Source organism: Rhipicephalus microplus, chromosome 3, assembly GCF_043290135.1.
Source record: "Rhipicephalus microplus isolate Deutch F79 chromosome 3, USDA_Rmic, whole genome shotgun sequence".
NCBI lineage: Eukaryota > Metazoa > Arthropoda > Arachnida > Ixodida > Ixodidae > Rhipicephalus > Rhipicephalus microplus.
The window spans coordinates 61,141,480-61,157,941 of record NC_134702.1 but is presented as its reverse complement, the minus strand read 5'-3'; the positions used below and the strand labels follow the sequence as shown (position 1 = coordinate 61,157,941).

At 47.8% G+C, this 16,462-nt stretch overlaps 1 protein-coding gene across 4 annotated transcripts in view; it reads left to right on the top strand.

Moving 5' to 3' along the window:
* LOC119161108 (uncharacterized) overlaps positions 1-16,462 on the top strand; it is a 77,331-nt gene that overhangs the window by 9,636 nt on the left and 51,233 nt on the right. For 3 of the 4 annotated variants that reach the window (XM_075889626.1, XM_075889624.1, XM_075889627.1), the window contains exons 3-7: positions 1,120-1,332; positions 11,893-12,282; positions 13,025-13,257; positions 14,488-14,602; positions 15,876-16,118. In XM_075889626.1, coding sequence (XP_075745741.1) covers positions 1,120-1,332; positions 11,893-12,282; positions 13,025-13,257; positions 14,488-14,602; positions 15,876-16,118 — 1,194 coding nt within the window. The remainder of the gene's footprint in view (positions 1-1,119; positions 1,333-11,892; positions 12,283-13,024; positions 13,258-14,487; positions 14,603-15,875; positions 16,119-16,462) is intronic. The other variant, XM_075889625.1, reaches the window with a different exon arrangement.

Here is a 16,462-nt window from a genome sequence, read left to right as displayed (position 1 = left end):
TAGACAGACAGACAGGCGTAGACAGACAGACAGGCGTAGACAGACAGACAGGCGTAGACAGACAGACAGGCGTAGACAGACAGACAGGCGTAGACAGACAGACAGGCGTAGACAGACAGGCGTAGACAGACAGGCGTAGACAGACAGGCGTAGACAGACAGGCGTAGACAGACAGGCGTAGACAGACAGGCGTAGACAGACATGGGCGTAGACAGACAGACATGGGCGTAGACAGACATGGGCGTAGACAGACAGACATGGGCGTAGACAGACATGGGCGTAGACAGACAGACATGGGCGTAGACAGACATGGGCGTAGACAGACAGACATAGGTGTAGACAGACATAGATGTAGATATAAACGCTTGAAGTGTCTGCAGAATTAACGCCGCCATTTAAAGGCACCCAAATCTAATAAATGTCTTCCACTGAAGGCCAACTCCGGCAATTTTTTGAGGTCAATTGATCTCAATGAAATTCTCCGGATACGTTTCTTCACACATTTCCGTGATTTATGTCAAATGACAGTTTTGAGAGATGCACTGATTGTTTGCAGATGAATTTTAAAGAATGCCTCGAAAATCTCACCTCGCTTGCCAGAATTATTGGCAACACTGGCTGTGTGACGCCATGTTTGGCCTGTCAACGGAAGTGACGCCACCGATGGCATCGCTATTTTGGCCATTAAAGCATTTATTGCGTGGCCACAAGGCGACGGCGGTGGTGTTTTGGCCCGAGTATAGCACAGGAAAGCTTTTTCTTCCTCTGTGCTCTTTGACCAGCGCTTCGCTATAGTCTGGCTTTCACAGTTTTCATACTCCGTGCCAATGGGACTCCGGTTCTTACCAAATAGTACGTCATAAGCAGGCAGGGTGCCCGGTTTGGTTTCTGTTTTGGTATTGCACTTTTTGCTTATTAAAAATTATTTTGAAGTTTCTTGATCATTTGAGCTATTGGGCTCATGACAAGAGCGTCTCAGGAACATAAAAACACCATTACCTTGACATGGTGGGAAAATCGCCGGAGTTGGCCTTTAAGGCAACACTCCTTGAACATGTTTATCCCGAGTGTTCTTATTTTCCCATTTCTCAATTTTTCTGCGTGGATTTCCTCCTTCAGCAGTCGGTGGTGGCTGATCGGGTGACCCGGTCAGGAGATCGAGGCACATCACGCCAGATGCGCACGGCCATCTGTCGCACCGAAGACTGTGGTTTCGAAAAGCAGGTGGACGCCGGTGACACGGAACTTTACTGCTACAAGTGCCGAAAGACCACGTGCCTAGTCTGCAATGCCAGTCATGGTTTAATTACGTGCGAAGAGTATCGGCGGCAGGTAAGTCCATCAACTCTAATCTAAATTGCTTGGTTGTCAGGGCGAGTTTAAAAGAAAAAAGCATGACTAATCGCTCAGTCATAAGAATCGGTAGAGCAAAGGGGAGGTTGTCTTTAAAGAAGTAGTCGACTGTTTATTGCGCAGTGATACATGAGAGCTTATACAATGTCAACAGTGGTATAACGTCGTTTGCACTTACGTTAACGCCCATGATGATAGTTTAACTAGTGTGGCAGGTCACGTTGTTAATGTGCCCATGGACCCAGCAAATCGGGAATGCTACTCCAAAATGACATCAGCAAGCACACAATAAACGCATTTACTCGATAATGACACGTGGTCGTGACGTGGCCGAAGACAGAATACTTTGTGTGGGGATTTAACAGCATATTGGGGCGAACCTGTGCCCGGCATACAGAAAGCCGGATCACAGAAGCAGACCTGCACTGACAGCGGCGAACGGATCGTCAGCCGTCGATCAACTACTGACAAGCGGCGAAGTGCGTCGCCATTTATACTCTTGCCATCGAATGTTCTAGCGTTATCGCTGGCGGTGGCGTAGGTTCCCGAATAATCTGTACAGTTCGCAGAGTATAGGCGTGATGTTATCGAAATGATCTACTAAAGTTTGGAAGCTTCTCGAAAGCGTTTTGCGCTGAGAATTGTGTAGTGTTTTGGGGTGATGACAAAACTTGAGAAATGGAACGTGGCATTATGCACTCCTTCAAAGCGTCGTTAATTGAGAGAGGTATTGTGATGGGGGGGGGGGGCGCTTCCGAGTAATAAGTAAACCTAGCGCATGTAATCAATCATGTATACGCTACCACATTGATTCAGCGACAAGGTCACCAGACGAGCGCAGCGTAAGCCGTTCCTCTTCTCGCTGGCCTCGCTTCACCAGGTAACGGTATTTGATTGATTGCTTGATTGATTGCTTGATTGATACGTGGGGTTTAACGTCTCTAACCACCAGCAAGGAACGGTATTTCCCGTCGATATCATTGTCTTTCCGTGGCGCTTGTTGCAGCAGTTCTATACCATGACGTCATCGCCCTCGAATGAGTGCGCGACTTAAGCCACCTTCTGCTTCGAATACGAAGCTGCAATACTCCGACACGAGCTGTCACACGCTAACGCGAAGCGAAAGGCAAACAATTTCGTCTAGGGCGGTTCTTCGATGTCAACGCGGCCAGCAGGCCTTCGCAATGACATCAATGTGCCCTAAGTGCGTCGATCGATACCAATCTCTCCTTACCGGCGCTCGGTAAGGCCGTTTCACATGACACGAAAAGTAACAACTTTAAAGCCGCGAATTCGCTCGCAGTGACAAAAAAAGGGCAGTTCGCTTCCGCCGCAGCGGTCCACGGCAAGTTTCCCTCATGTTGGAAATTTTCGCTCCGATCGCAGCGGCTGGGAGCGATTTTTGGTCGGGACATGTCGATGTTAGGCTGATCCGGCCAAACCGTCGAAATAGAGTCGACGTGTTTGTTTTATTAATGGCCTATGCTGTGCATATTAAAATGAATTTAGACTGGAAACTGTTCTTAGATGACAAAACAAGAGGGCCCTTTGTTACCGTTCACAGAAACTTCATGATATCATAATGTACATATTATTACATAACATTGGTGCCTGTCGAAAATAATGGTGGCAAGAGCTCGCCGCTCCAGTCGCAAAGCGAAAATCGCTGACCGTTCGCGGTCCATGTTAAACGAAACTGCTATTAGCGTTCGTTGTGAACAGAGTGATTCGAGTGAACGGAACGATTTTTTTTTTCGCTGCAATCGCGTCATGCGAAGCAGCCGTTATTGTCATGGCGCAGTACTTCATTCTTAGACAGCGGCACCACCCCGGTCAGCCAAGATCACCGTTCGAGAAAAAATGATTAAGAAACCGCGTTTGTGGAACCTATAGTCCATGTGTGTTGGTGTAGCGTGGTTGGTAGAAAGCCCGGCATCTCCAGCATCGGACTGACTGGTCGCGGGTTTGATTCCAGGCGACGAAACTTTTGTTTTTGTTTTTAACGCAAAGGAGTTTTATCCCAGGGTCCACCATGGCTCCGATGACGTATTTCTGTTGCGAATACGATGATAGGACATTGTAAAATATATACTTTCTGATTGCGAGGGCACAAAAGCGGTAAGGCGCGGAGTCAAACCAGCAACATCTCGATTTGAAGCGTGCGGCCGCTAACCGCTACGCCACGACACGTACATTGTCGGGATATGCTATTTGGCAAGCCATTTATACCCACCATGCACCGAGTGGTGGTCCTCTGAGCTCGGAAACATTCGCGCGTTTTCGTTATCAGCAGCGAAATTGTGCGATGGGATCACGTTGGGCACCACGGAGCGCCGCCTCCACAGAGCGTGGTCTCTCTTGCGCGCGCTCTTATCAGACTTGTTATTCAGGAGAAGTCGAAGTTCACATCGCTCGCTGCCACGGCCGCGTTAAGGAAAGGAGCGCGCTGCTGACACACGACCATGGAAAATTGTGACAGTTCGCGCTTGACCTGTGTACTCATGCGCTCGTTTCGTGCATCCGTCTTTCTGTTTGAACAGCGCTTTAAGGGTCGAGCTGAGACAGTAGTTAGTCCGAGCTTTTCCTGTGTATGATAAATTCGTGCGTGCTTGCTGCTTGCGATGTGTGCTGCAAGTGTTGAAACGCTTGCCGTTTTTGACGCGACTTTGAAATTCGTTGTTGTTGCTGAAACAATGCCCAATAAACACCCAATTGCCTCTGTGAAGATAAGTTTCACTTTCGTGATGTACCGATTCCTATATATGGGTATCGGCTAAGTTTTTTTCTTTATCAATTAGTGTGTTGCACCAACGTCGTATCCGCCGCCTAAATACGTCAGTGAGGTTTTGGTGGAGAACGGCATAACACGATTTCGCGCTGAAGTTCACAGCCTTTGCTGTGAAGATAGAACTCAGTAGCTGCGCATTCTGTGGCAGTGGCTTCACGTCCTTTTCACGCCCGTTAGTGCTTCTGGGCATCTTGGCACTCGTTCTGTTCCCCTACTTCTTTCTATGGGTGAATTCATCTCATACTAACTTAAAAGGTCAAATGCTGATAACAGCGATGACGCCATCTACATGTTACAAACGAAGGGACGCTGTTGTGGCTCGGGGTTCTGATTCAAATCCCACCGCTGCCACCAGTTGTCGCGATCCCACCGCTGATCACCAGTTGTTGTAACTCGGGGTGCTGAGTCGTATCCCACCGCTGATCAGCAGTTGTGGTGATCCCGGGGTGCTGTGGTAGCGTGGTGTAGCTTCGGGTTGAGGAAACGACCGCTTACAAGATGGGAATACGAAAAACAAACAAGGTTTATGGCACTATTTACAAATATTTACAGCATGAGGTTAAGAGTTCACAAACCACGAGCGTGGTGGTTAAACCTTTTCTTGGTTCAGAGCGACGTCCTGCACTCTGCGGCGCCGTTATAAGCCCTGTCGGGCTCCTCCTTCTTCAGTCGAACACCAATCACATACACACAACAGGTGAGGGGTACGAGCAGGCACGGCGCACGTGAACAGCCAATTTCGAGTCAAGATCACTGCACTTAAAGGTGGCGCCAGAGGGGCTCTTGCTCGTCGTGTGTGTCACTGGTCGAGGGATCCCAAGCTTCGGACAGCAGAGATCAAACGGTCCGCCAACCTCTCTGCTCAATTAGCAGGGCATTCTGTGGCGGCGGTCGCCGTTTCTACAAAGGAAGACGCTGTCTTTGTTGTCCCCTCTGGAACGGCTTACCGCTTCGTGGCGACGTGACGTCTCATCCGCCGGCTAACAGTGACAATACCTGGCGGGCATAAGCATTCGGCGAGTCGGCTACTTGTTTGAGGGTCAAAAGAGCGCCGCTCCCCCGTCAGATCTCGACGCTGGTTCCAAGAAAACCTGGGTTCCAGGCGTGGGAACGCGGCCCGGCTACGCTTCTCAGCGACAGCATGGCGCCTACCGATGGCGGTCGTAACAGCTTCCCCCTCGCCAGATGAGTCACGGAGGGCAGCGGTCAACACTGCTGCTCGCAGGGACGACGAAAGGGTCAGTATTTGAATGCCAAGAACTGGCCTTCGCTTGTGGCATGGTCCGGGTGATCGCCGAATCTTCGACAGCATCTCTGATACTCGACCACATGTACAAGTAAGCACTCAGCCCCCTTCGAACAAACCAAGCCAAAAGAGGGATAGCAAACCAATTTTAATTACTAGCTTTAGCAAAAGCTCACACTCAGAACTCTCAGGATTCACTTGTGCTGAGAAATCAAACGTGCTACCTTAAAAATTTGCATACGATGCACGAAAAAACTAAAATATCAATTTTGTTACACCAAGAGCACTCCAGAATGGTTTAGAAAGAGCGGCTGAGCGCGTCCGCGTTTCCATTCAATTTGCCTTTTTTATACTTAATATCAAAATGATATTGCTGAAGAATCAAGCTCCACCTCAAAAGGCGACTGTTCTTCGATGTCGCAGTTTTCAGCCAGGTAAGGGGACAGTGGTCTGTTTCTATTGTAAATTTAGCACCTCCGAGGTAACACTGCAACTTATGAATGGCCCACACAATGCAAGCGCACTCCTTTTCTGAAGCGCAGTACGCCATCTCACGAGAACTCAATTTCCTGCTCAAATAGAGCACGGGATGTTCTTTACCATCGTCATCCTTCTGACATAGAACGGCTCCTAGACCTCGATCGCTAGCATCACATTGGACCGTGAATTCGCGGTCGTAATCAGGAGCTTTCAAGACTGGACGGCTGATCAATGCTGCCTTCAGTTTTAAGAAGGCGGTTTCTTTCTTTTCATCCCAGGCCACCTTCGTAGGCTCTGTCCCGCGGAGAGCATCGGTCAAAGGACTTGCCAACGTGGAATAATCTCGGATGTAATGATTGTAGTAGCCTGTGAGTCCTAGAAACGCCCTGACGTCGGTCTTTGTTATTGGCCGGGGATAGTCAGCTACTGCTGAGATCTTTAGCTCGCAGGGTTTCCTGAAACCTTGTCCTACGTTGTGACCTAAGTAGTCGACGGTTGCTCTCGCAAGACAACACTTCTCAGCCTTTACGGTAAGCCCTGCTTGACGCAACCGGCCGAGCACCTCCCTTAAATGCATCAAATGATCCACCCAGGCATCGGAGAATACAGCGATGTCATCCAAGTAAGGTACAGCAAAAGCCTCGCAGCCCTTTAAAACCTTGTCCATAAGGCGGGAAAAACAAAACGGAGCATTTTTGAGACCGAAGCTCATCATAGTGGGTTGATAGCTGCCCGCGGGAGTAACGAAAGCTGCGTATCGGCTGGCTCGCTCAGTGAGCGGCACTTGCCAGTAACCTCGAGTAAGGTCCAACGTAGTCACGTAAGCTGCTCGACTAACCTGTTCCACTCTCTCTTCAATGTTCGGAATCGGATACACCTGATCCTTTGTGAGAGCATTTAACTTTCGATAGTCAACTACAGGTCTCGGGTCTTTGCCCGGAGCTTCTACCAAGATCATTGGAGAAGCATATTCGCTCTCTGAGGGTTTAATTACTCCTAACTCCAGCATGCGCTTTACTTCTTTATCGAGAATATCTTTCTGTCGGGGAGATAAACGATAACAATTGGACCTCACGGGTTCCTCGGAAGTCAACTCAATGTCGTGCTCAGTCAAATCAGTCCGACCCGGCTTGTCAACAAAGCAGTCGTCAAACTCTCCTATCAGCCCGCAAAGATCCGAAAGCTGGGATTCTTTTAGTTCCTTTCTTTGCTTAGTTTTATTAAGGAGTTCTTTAGCGCTGCCTTTCCCTCCATTTAGACAAACAAAGTTGTCCTCCATCTCCTCAGGAAGATTTAGGGTCATATTCACCACAGCCTCTCTTTGCACATAAGGCTTCATTAGGTTGCAATGATAAATGCGTACCTCTTTACGTCTACCTGGAATTTTTACTGCGTAGTTGGTCATAGATAGCTTTGCAACTACTTCCGCAGGCCCTTCCCACTGTACTTCGAGCCTGTTCTGCCTTGACGCTTTTAACAACATGACCCGGTCCCCTATATTGAAAGTTCGTTGACGAGCTGTTCTATCATAGTAAACTTTTGATCGGGCCTGGGCTGACTTCATGCTGACCTCCACAAGTTCTTTGGCCTTATATAGCCGCTCCAGTAGATTGAGAATGAACTCTACCACGGTCGGATCTTCTCCGTGTCCTTCCCACGCTTCGCGCACCATTCTCAAAGGTGAGCGCAATGACCTACCGTACACCAACTCGGCGGGGCTAAAACCAGTGGATTCGTGGGGTACCGTCCGCAAAGCAAAAAGTGCCGCTGGGAGGCATGCATCCCAGTCTCGTTTGTTCTCGTAACACAATCCTCGAAGGACGCGCTTCAGGACGGAATGCCATCTTTCTACGCTATTGCTCTGAGGGTGATGAATAGAGCTGTGCACTATTTTTATGCCACATCGTTCGAAAAAAGAGGTCGTGAGGACACTAGTGAATACGCTGCCCTGGTCACTCTGTATCTCTGTAGGAAACCCTACTCGCGAAAAGACGGACAACAGGGAATCCACAACACTCTGTGACGTAACCTCACGCAGTGCCACTGCCTCAGGAAATTTAGTGGCTGGGCATAACATAGTTAGAATGTAACGACATCCTGTCTTTGTCACAGGGAGTGGTCCCACTATATCGATCACTAACCGTTGAAACGGCTCGGTAATGATCGGCACTAACACCATAGGTGCTTTACACTTATCCTGCGCCTTTCCAACTCGCTGGCATGTGTCGCACGACCGCACAAAATTTTCCACGTCTTTGAAACAGCCAGGCCAGTAATACTCTTGTAATAGCCTCAGCTTAGTTTTTCTGTGTCCAAGGTGACACGACCACGAACTGCCATGTGAAAGTTTGAGCAGATCTGCGCGATATTTCTGGGGAACGACTAGTTGGTCTCGTTCCACTCCGCGCTTATCCCTGTATAAGCGATACAACACGCCATTCTTCAGATGGAAAGAAATATTTTTCCTGGCCTGTTTACTCGTTCTTTGGCGCTCTCTAATCTCCTGAATGGTGGCATCCTCTAATTGCTCAGTGGCCAAGTTATCCCTGTTTGCACTCAGAAGTAAAGTAAAGCTATTTGATGCTGGTGGCAGTAACGCACACTCAAGTTCATCATCACGAGATTCCTTCTCCGGATGACCGATCTCTGGTGCCTCGCTGCCACGGTTGCCTGAAATGTCTTCCTCTGTTTGCACCACTGTTACGTCATGCGCTTCCTCAGTACTATCTGGCTCCGAGGATAGCTGAGTTGCCAATTTTCGCACCTTCGAACGGGTTAACGCTTGAACTACCCTGTCACCGAAGAGAATGCCCTTCTCTCGCAATAACATATCCGATTTGTTTGAGAACAAGTACGGATAAAATTTAGGGAGTTTTTCTGAAACTGCTGCCTCAGTTGTTAGTTTACCAAAGGGGCCCTCAATTACAACGGTTGCGACAGGCAAGCATACGCTCTGCTCTTCCACCACCTGGCGGATCCACGAGCACTGTCCTGTGTAGTCGGATGGTGACACAAACGACGGGTGGACAACATCCATTGTTGCTGCCGAGTCACGCAGCACTTTGCATGGCTTTCCATTCACCACCAGGTCATGCATGTAAGGCTCCAGTAACCTCATGTTTTCTTCGCAGTCACTGACAAATGAAAACGCCATCTTTTCCTTTCGGCAGTTCGCGGCTATGTGACCAGTCTCATTACACTTGAAGCAAGTGAACGGTTTCTTAACCTCAAAAGCATTTTTCGCTTTTCCCGCGTTTTGCCCTTTTTCGCCAGGTTCACCATCGTCCTTCTTTTGAAATTTGTTAGAAGAAACACTTCTTTCGCCTTTTTCATGTCGAGAGCTCGAAAAATGTTTTACGTAACCTTTACTTGAATTTGGCTTGGAATTGTGGGCTCCATCTGCACCCAGGTTATTGCTAAAATATCGTCGCGACGCATACTCCTCCACGAGTTCAGCAGCTGTCGTCGCAGAACTTATGTCACCCCGGTCCAGTAACCAGTTTTTTTCCTGCTCTGGGAGACAATTCAAAAACTGTTCTAATAGAATTCTCTCTACTACAGCGTTCTTGTCACTGTATGACTCTGTGCTCTTAAGCCATTCTGTCAAATTCGCTCTCATTTTGTACAAAAAGTCGGGATAGCTCTCGCTTTTAGACTTTCTAGCGCCCCTAAATCTTTGTCTAAAGGCCTCTGCGCAAAGTCTATACTTTCTTAGAAGGCAAGCCTTGACCTTCTCATAGTTGTCTGCGTCCTCCTTGCTGAGTCGCGCAACAACCTCTGCTGCCTCGCAGGGCAGAACCGTGAGTAGCCTTTGGGACCAGGTGTCCTGCTCAAACGACATTTTCTCGCACATCCGTTCGAAATTTGCCAGGTACAGACCAATATCCCCTGACACCACGTATGGCTGGATGTACTTAGACATCTTGAACTCGGCCTCCCTGTGGGGAAGAGCTATCATTTCCTGGGGACTGCTACCCGACCTCTTTCCCAACTCGAGTTCTAGTTTACGCATCTCGATTTCATGCGCTTGTCTTTGTGTTTCACGCTCTCGGTCTAAGCGACGTTCCTCTCTCTCAGATTCCCGTCTTTTTGTTTCACGCTCTCTTTCGCGCTCACGCCTCTCTTCCTCCTCCTTCTGCTCTCTCTTTCTCTGACTGATGAGGTCCCATGCTTCACTGAGCTCCTCATCCTCAGCCCCCAAATCATTAATGACTTGTGTGATTATGGGTTTCCGTGCCAAACCCTTTGTATTGATCCCCAATTCCTCACACAACAGCAACAAGTCCGGCTTCTGCAGCTCCCGTAAGTTCATGATCGTACTGAGTGCTCGCTACTTCCAAAATAACTTTCCGAAACGGCGAAACTGAGTCTTTCGGCAAAGTTAACTACCAGTTCTAAAATTCAGCCTCTTTTAGAACCTGGTTCACTCAAAGGAAAAGCCAAGCACTCACCCATACGTGATCCATGTCTCGAGCCAACTGCTTCTCTTGGGCCGACTGTTGTTGTCACTTGTAGCTTCGAATCCCTCCGCTGCCAACCAGTCGTCGGGAATCCCACCGATGCCAACCAGTTGTCGTGATCCCACCGCTGATCACCAGTTGTTGTGGCTCGGGGTGCTGTGGTAGCATGGTAGCTTCGGGTTGAGGAAACGAGCGCTTACAAGATGGGGATACGAAAAACAAACAAGGTTTATGGCACTATTTACAAATATTTACAGCATGAGGTTAAGAGTTCACAAACCACGAGCGTGGTGGTTAAACCTTTTCTTGGTTCAGAGCGACGTCCTGCACTCTGCGGCGCCGTTATAAGCCCTGTCGGGCTCCTCCTTCTTCAGTCTAACACCAATCACATACACACAACAGGTGAGGGGTACGAGCAGGCACGGCGCACGTGAACAGCCAATTTCGAGTCAAGATCACTGCACTTAAAGGTGGCGCCAGAGGGGCTCTTGCTCGTCGTGTGTGTCACTGGTCGAGGGATCCCAAGCTTCGGACAGCAGAGATCAAACGGTCCGCCAACCTCTCTGCTCAATTAGCAGGGCATTCTGTGGCGGCGGTCACCGTTTCTACAAAGGAAGACGCTGTCTTTGTTGTCCCCTCTGGAACGGCTTACCGCTTCGTGGCGACGTGACGTCTCATCCGCCGGCTAACAGTGACAATACCTGGCGGGCATAAGCATTCGGCGAGTCGGCTACTTGTTTGAGGGTCAAAAGAGCGCCGCTCCCCCGTCAGATCTCGACGCTGGTTCCAAGAAAACCTGGGTTCCAGGCGTGGGAACGCGGCCCGGCTACGCTTCTCAGCGACAGCATGGCGCCTACCGATGGCGGTCGTAACAACGCTACGATTGGTGAGAATGTCGCCGCCGAGTATTGTGACACTTGTGAAGAAAAAATTAGTGGTGGCAATGGGAATATGTGGTGAGGTGCTGATAGGGCGCCGAAAATTGCTGTATGCGCCGTTTAGTCCGGGGATGCCATCCGCAAGCAGCTATAGCATTATACTGCTTCGCTGCAAGAGCTGAGAACCTCGTCTTAACGCAGGGCCGTAAATCATGAGGAGGTGAGGGGGGGGGGGGGGGTCCTGATTTTTTCCTGAGCCCAGGCTGGGGGTTGACACCCATCATAAGGACCCTACTTAAAATTTATATTTCAATATTTCAAATATGATATATCCTAATGGTTTGATAGTTAGGTATAGCGGGTTCAGCATTTTAATGCACTTTATTTTAGCGTGTAACACAAATCAATGCCTCTCAGCTATGGAATGCTAGTGAAATCGTAAGTGGCGCTCTATTGGTTTTAGAGAAGAGAACAATGTAATTACTCGAATAGAGAAACAATGTTCGTTTTCAAAATTGTTTTCTTGGTGGGATTTTAATTTTTTTATATGGGCAAGAGGAAAACAGGCATTCATAAAACAAAATGGCTGCCATGACCAGAGTGTTTGTTCCTCTTTGTGATTTTTATGGATTTGCGACTGTTTAAACACCGTTCTTTTTCTCGTCTACGCTTCTCTATTTTTCACAGCTCGATGACCAAGAGGAAGAGATTCAAGTCTGGTGCGCCGGCAAGGATTGCCTTTACACAGTGTACGTGGGCGCTAGTACGCAGCAACTAAAGTGCACACTGTGCGATCGCATCACGTGCCTGAAGTGTCAGGCTGTGCACGAGTTCCAGACTTGCGACGCGTACGCGCGAGATCGCCGTCGGTCGAACGTCCCGCTGCCGGAGGAGGAAAAGACGACTGGCGGCGACGGCGAGACCTACGCGAAGGAGGAGTCCGCAGTGGAAGGCAACAGGGCTGACGAGAACGAGTCGGGCGACATGCCGCCACCTTGCGCCACCTCTGCGAGAGAACCCATGGGCCGAGAAGCATCGAGGCAGAAGGAAGCGCTCGTTCAGCAAGCAGCGAACAATGTAAGCAATGCCAAATTAAACAAGTACAACGTGGGCAATAAGATAGCACCTAATAAGAACTTGTTGTTGGGCGAGCTGGCGATTGCCTAACGTGGTGATTTTAGCGCTATACAAAAGCCGTGCACGTCTGAGAGACAGGCGACAGAGGACAGCGCCTGTATGTCGTCTCTTTTTCACATATGTACGGCACTTGTATAGCGCTGAAATCGCCATTATATGTAAACTAGATATAACATTTTTGGCAAGAAAAACCTCTCTAGTGCACAAAAACTTTCAAGAAACTGAAGGAGAGTGAACCACCATAAGAATGCCTTTTCACAACGCCCATGCCTATCGGCATAATTTAACAATGTGTTCGATGAAATTGCTTGCTGGCTTATAAAATTCTGGCCGTCCAGAGGACCCGCGTGAGGATGGTCTGGTTTAACGTCACTGTCCCAGAGTGGGCCTCGGCAATCAACGTCAAGGTTACTCGTGTCTAATTGTGGACCAAATAATGCTGTTTCACTCACTCATTCTTTGTCTGAAAGATGGAGATACTGGGTACTTATAGAGTATGTCGAACTAGCTGACTTTTACAGAACACACACTTGCACTGGTAGTTCAAGTCCTATTAAGGGACATATTTTCATCGCACCTATTTTTTTTTCTGTCGCTTGTGACTCGTCAGCGTGATGTAGTATACGAGAACGTGAAGTTCTGTTACGGTTGCGAAGAATTACGTTTTGCTTTTTGTCTGCAGCCTCGCCCCAGCGAAACAGCGTCGGAGCATCCCCAACCGAGGGCAAGTCAAAATGAGACTGTCGCCGCACCGCGGGTAACAGCGTCGGAGCGTCCCCCACCCCGAGCAAGGCACACTGCGAGTGTTGCGGCACCGCCAGTAGATGCCGTGGTGGTCGAGTGTTGCGCTTGCGCAGTTGAGTCAAATATTGAAAAAATCATAGATGTCACCGAATGCGGCCATTTGCTCTGCAGGTAAGACGATAAGCAAACCTCTATCTCCTTCTATAGAGATTAAAGTAACTTGATTATTTCGTCGGTGAATACACGCCTATTCTCTTGGTGCAACTGGCCCCGAAAATTAATGAGGTCTTGCAACATGTTTTTCAACATGGCCTTAAAACTGCGACGATTGGTGGTCGGGGCTCCCTAGAGCACGCGAACCACAGAATATGGCGCTGCACGCGGACTAGAATTTACTCCTGATTCTGAAAATTCGCTCGAAATCATCCAGTTAGCTAATTCTACAAATTATTTCACGCGCTCAATTTACCGCATCATATATCCAATATTGCGGCTATTGGCTGATATATGCATCGTGAGCTGTATAGTTAGCGAGGCCGCCGCAGTAGGCCGCCACATGCCCACGTGCTCGCTCGCGATAACAGGGAACGTAAGCCGCCCATTCGCAAAAAAGAAAGTGCTAAACGTCATGATGTGCGCGTGACGTAACTTCCTTGGCCTGAGCTATTCAACCTTGCTTAGCATCCAGTGCACTCTTCAGGACGAGGGAAGACAAAAGTGCAACCGTGCGGCAAGTCACCATCTCCCCTCGTACTTAACAGATTAAGAAAACAATTAGCGGCAGTCGATTCGTGAGTCAATAAACTCCTTTAATGAAGTCATTCGATGGTTATTGAAAAAGGTGTGGCAGGACCTCTTAGAATGATCTGAGACTTTGTACCCCTGTATGCTTAACCATGGCCTCTGGATTGAAACGTACATACATAGATTGTTTCCATCCAGTGCCTGTGGTTCAACATATACCTAATGCCTTAGTTCATGGCAATGTTAACTACTTATGGTATTAGCCAGCTTACTTTGGGATACAGAGTTTAGCCTGAGGCATGTATCTTGCTTTGGCCTGCTCTTCTGTCGTGAAGACCCGAGGTCAAAGGCAGTGTTGATAACAAAATTGCACCACATGCATGGCAAGAAATCATGCATCAAAAATTGACATGTATTTCAAAGGAATCGGCAAGGATTAATGAAACGATGATTAACGAATACGACTTTCTCAAGGAAGAAGTAAAAAAAATCATCACCCACTAGCCGTAACAACGGTAAGGTGGGCTTATTTGTTTTCAAAACATGACGACAACGGACCACCGAATAAAGTTATTGATAAGTGAACTCGCGATTGCTACTCAGTTGCGCGTTGTTTTGTTTCACACCATCAGTGTAACGTCGACGTCGTCTCTGCAGGGAGTGTGTTCACGCAACAGCAGTGGGCTCACTCACATACATCGTGCATTGCCCTGTCGCCACAGAGACGGGAGTTTCCTGTGACGCCTACATCCAAGAGTCAGCCCTAAAATCTGTAAGTACCTATACTGAGCTAAGCGAACAGAGCAAAAAAAAAAAAGTGGTCGTTTTTTATGACAGCTTTCGATATTTTTTCATAAGCAATCTTTTGTGGATCGATATGACTAATAAAAAAGTACCCTTCACCAGATGCCTGTTAAGAGCTTTGTAATTCGCTGGAAGCATTTATGTGCCTTTTAAGAAGCACATTACAAGGATTGTTGGAAGTGGGGTTACTATTGGTAGCGCGTGGAGAAACGGCACTATCAGTTGCAATGTTTTAAAAGAGTCCAAAACCTCTTCTCCGAGTATCCATCGAATAACTTTATTGGACTTTATTGCCTGCTAATTCAATTGTCACAAAAACATTTTCTGCATTGTCTTGTTCTGATGAGTGCGCTGGAAGCTACACCGAGAGGGATAACAATGGATACATATTTCAGCGACGTACTTCATCTTTTCAAACGCAAGTGATGAAACACGGTCGCTTTCTCTATTGCGCTTTCTGTGCCCGAGTTTCAGCAGACTATGGAGCGCGGCGCTAGCACGTTGCGGTACCCCGTGGCGAGGAGAGCATCTGGTCCAAACACCGCTCTTGATTTATATGCGGGCTACTTTCTTTTTGACGACAAACAGCTGACATCAGTAGCTCCGAAAAGAGTGAGCACTGGCCTCTGTATGCAGAGGGGGTGCCCGAAAAAAAAATTGTAGCTTCCTGTGCTTCTAAGCTTTTCTTCCCACTCAATACTAGAAAATTTCGCTGAGCTGTTCATAGCTGTGTCCGTTATCTGCAGGACGTGTTCTCTCACCAAACTAGTGGGATTGTTTACGATCCCTTCAAGGAGCCCTGTTTCACTATATCAAGGCAGCATTATCTCCCACTGGTAGAATATCAATATTTCTGTTGTACGCTGAAGAAAAACAAATTAACGCTGTAATAGAACTTGAAACTTAAAATGCAACGATACAACATTTTCGAGGATAAGCACTGTAATCACTACTCGGCCACCTTGATGAAGAGTCCTACTTGATTTAAAAGTGTTGGTTTGCTAACATTTAAGATTGGTTTCACAATGCCTTCATTGTGAAATAAATATGTATGTGTGTGTGTGTGTGTGTGTGTGTGTGTGTGTGTTTCTTAAATATTGTGTTTGTTACACTATTTGTTCGAGTAACACAACTTAAATTTCTGTTACTTCTTCTCGTTTTTTGTACTTCGGACGGATCTGAGCAAAAATTTGGCTGTATTCTTCAGAATCGAAACTAATTTTTATACCTTCAATTTCCAGGTGATGACGGAAGAAGAGTACGCGATCCGAAACGAGCTGGTGAACTCGCCCATCATTCAGTGTCCGATGGAGGGCTGTTCCGGAAAGTTCTCCGTCAGACCCGGAACGCGAAGACTCAACTGCCCGAAGTGCCAGATCGTGTACTGCGTCTCTTGCAGCGCGAACCACTGGGGCGTAACCTGCGAGCAGTTCATTCGTGGAGTGGCCGACGATGCACAAGGCTCGGACGTAGCGGACTATCAGGTGCGTGCTTGTATAGAGCTTGGGAATGCGTGAATAGGGATTTTCAATACCACATAAAATACATTATTGGAAACGCATATGAATAGAAACGAATGCCGGACACATTCGAGAATGAGTGTGTAAGTGAAGGAATAAAGTAACGAAGAAACAGGAAGAAGAATATGGATATTAGCTTATTCTTGGATCCCCTGGCTATTTCATTTATTTATCTTTTATTTATTTACAATACTGCTCCTCTCCTTCGAGAGCGTGGCAGTTGGGCAACACAGTAATTTTTTACACACACAAAAAAAGGATGTAGACGTAAAAACATGCAAGCATAATAACAGGACATGAGGATCATA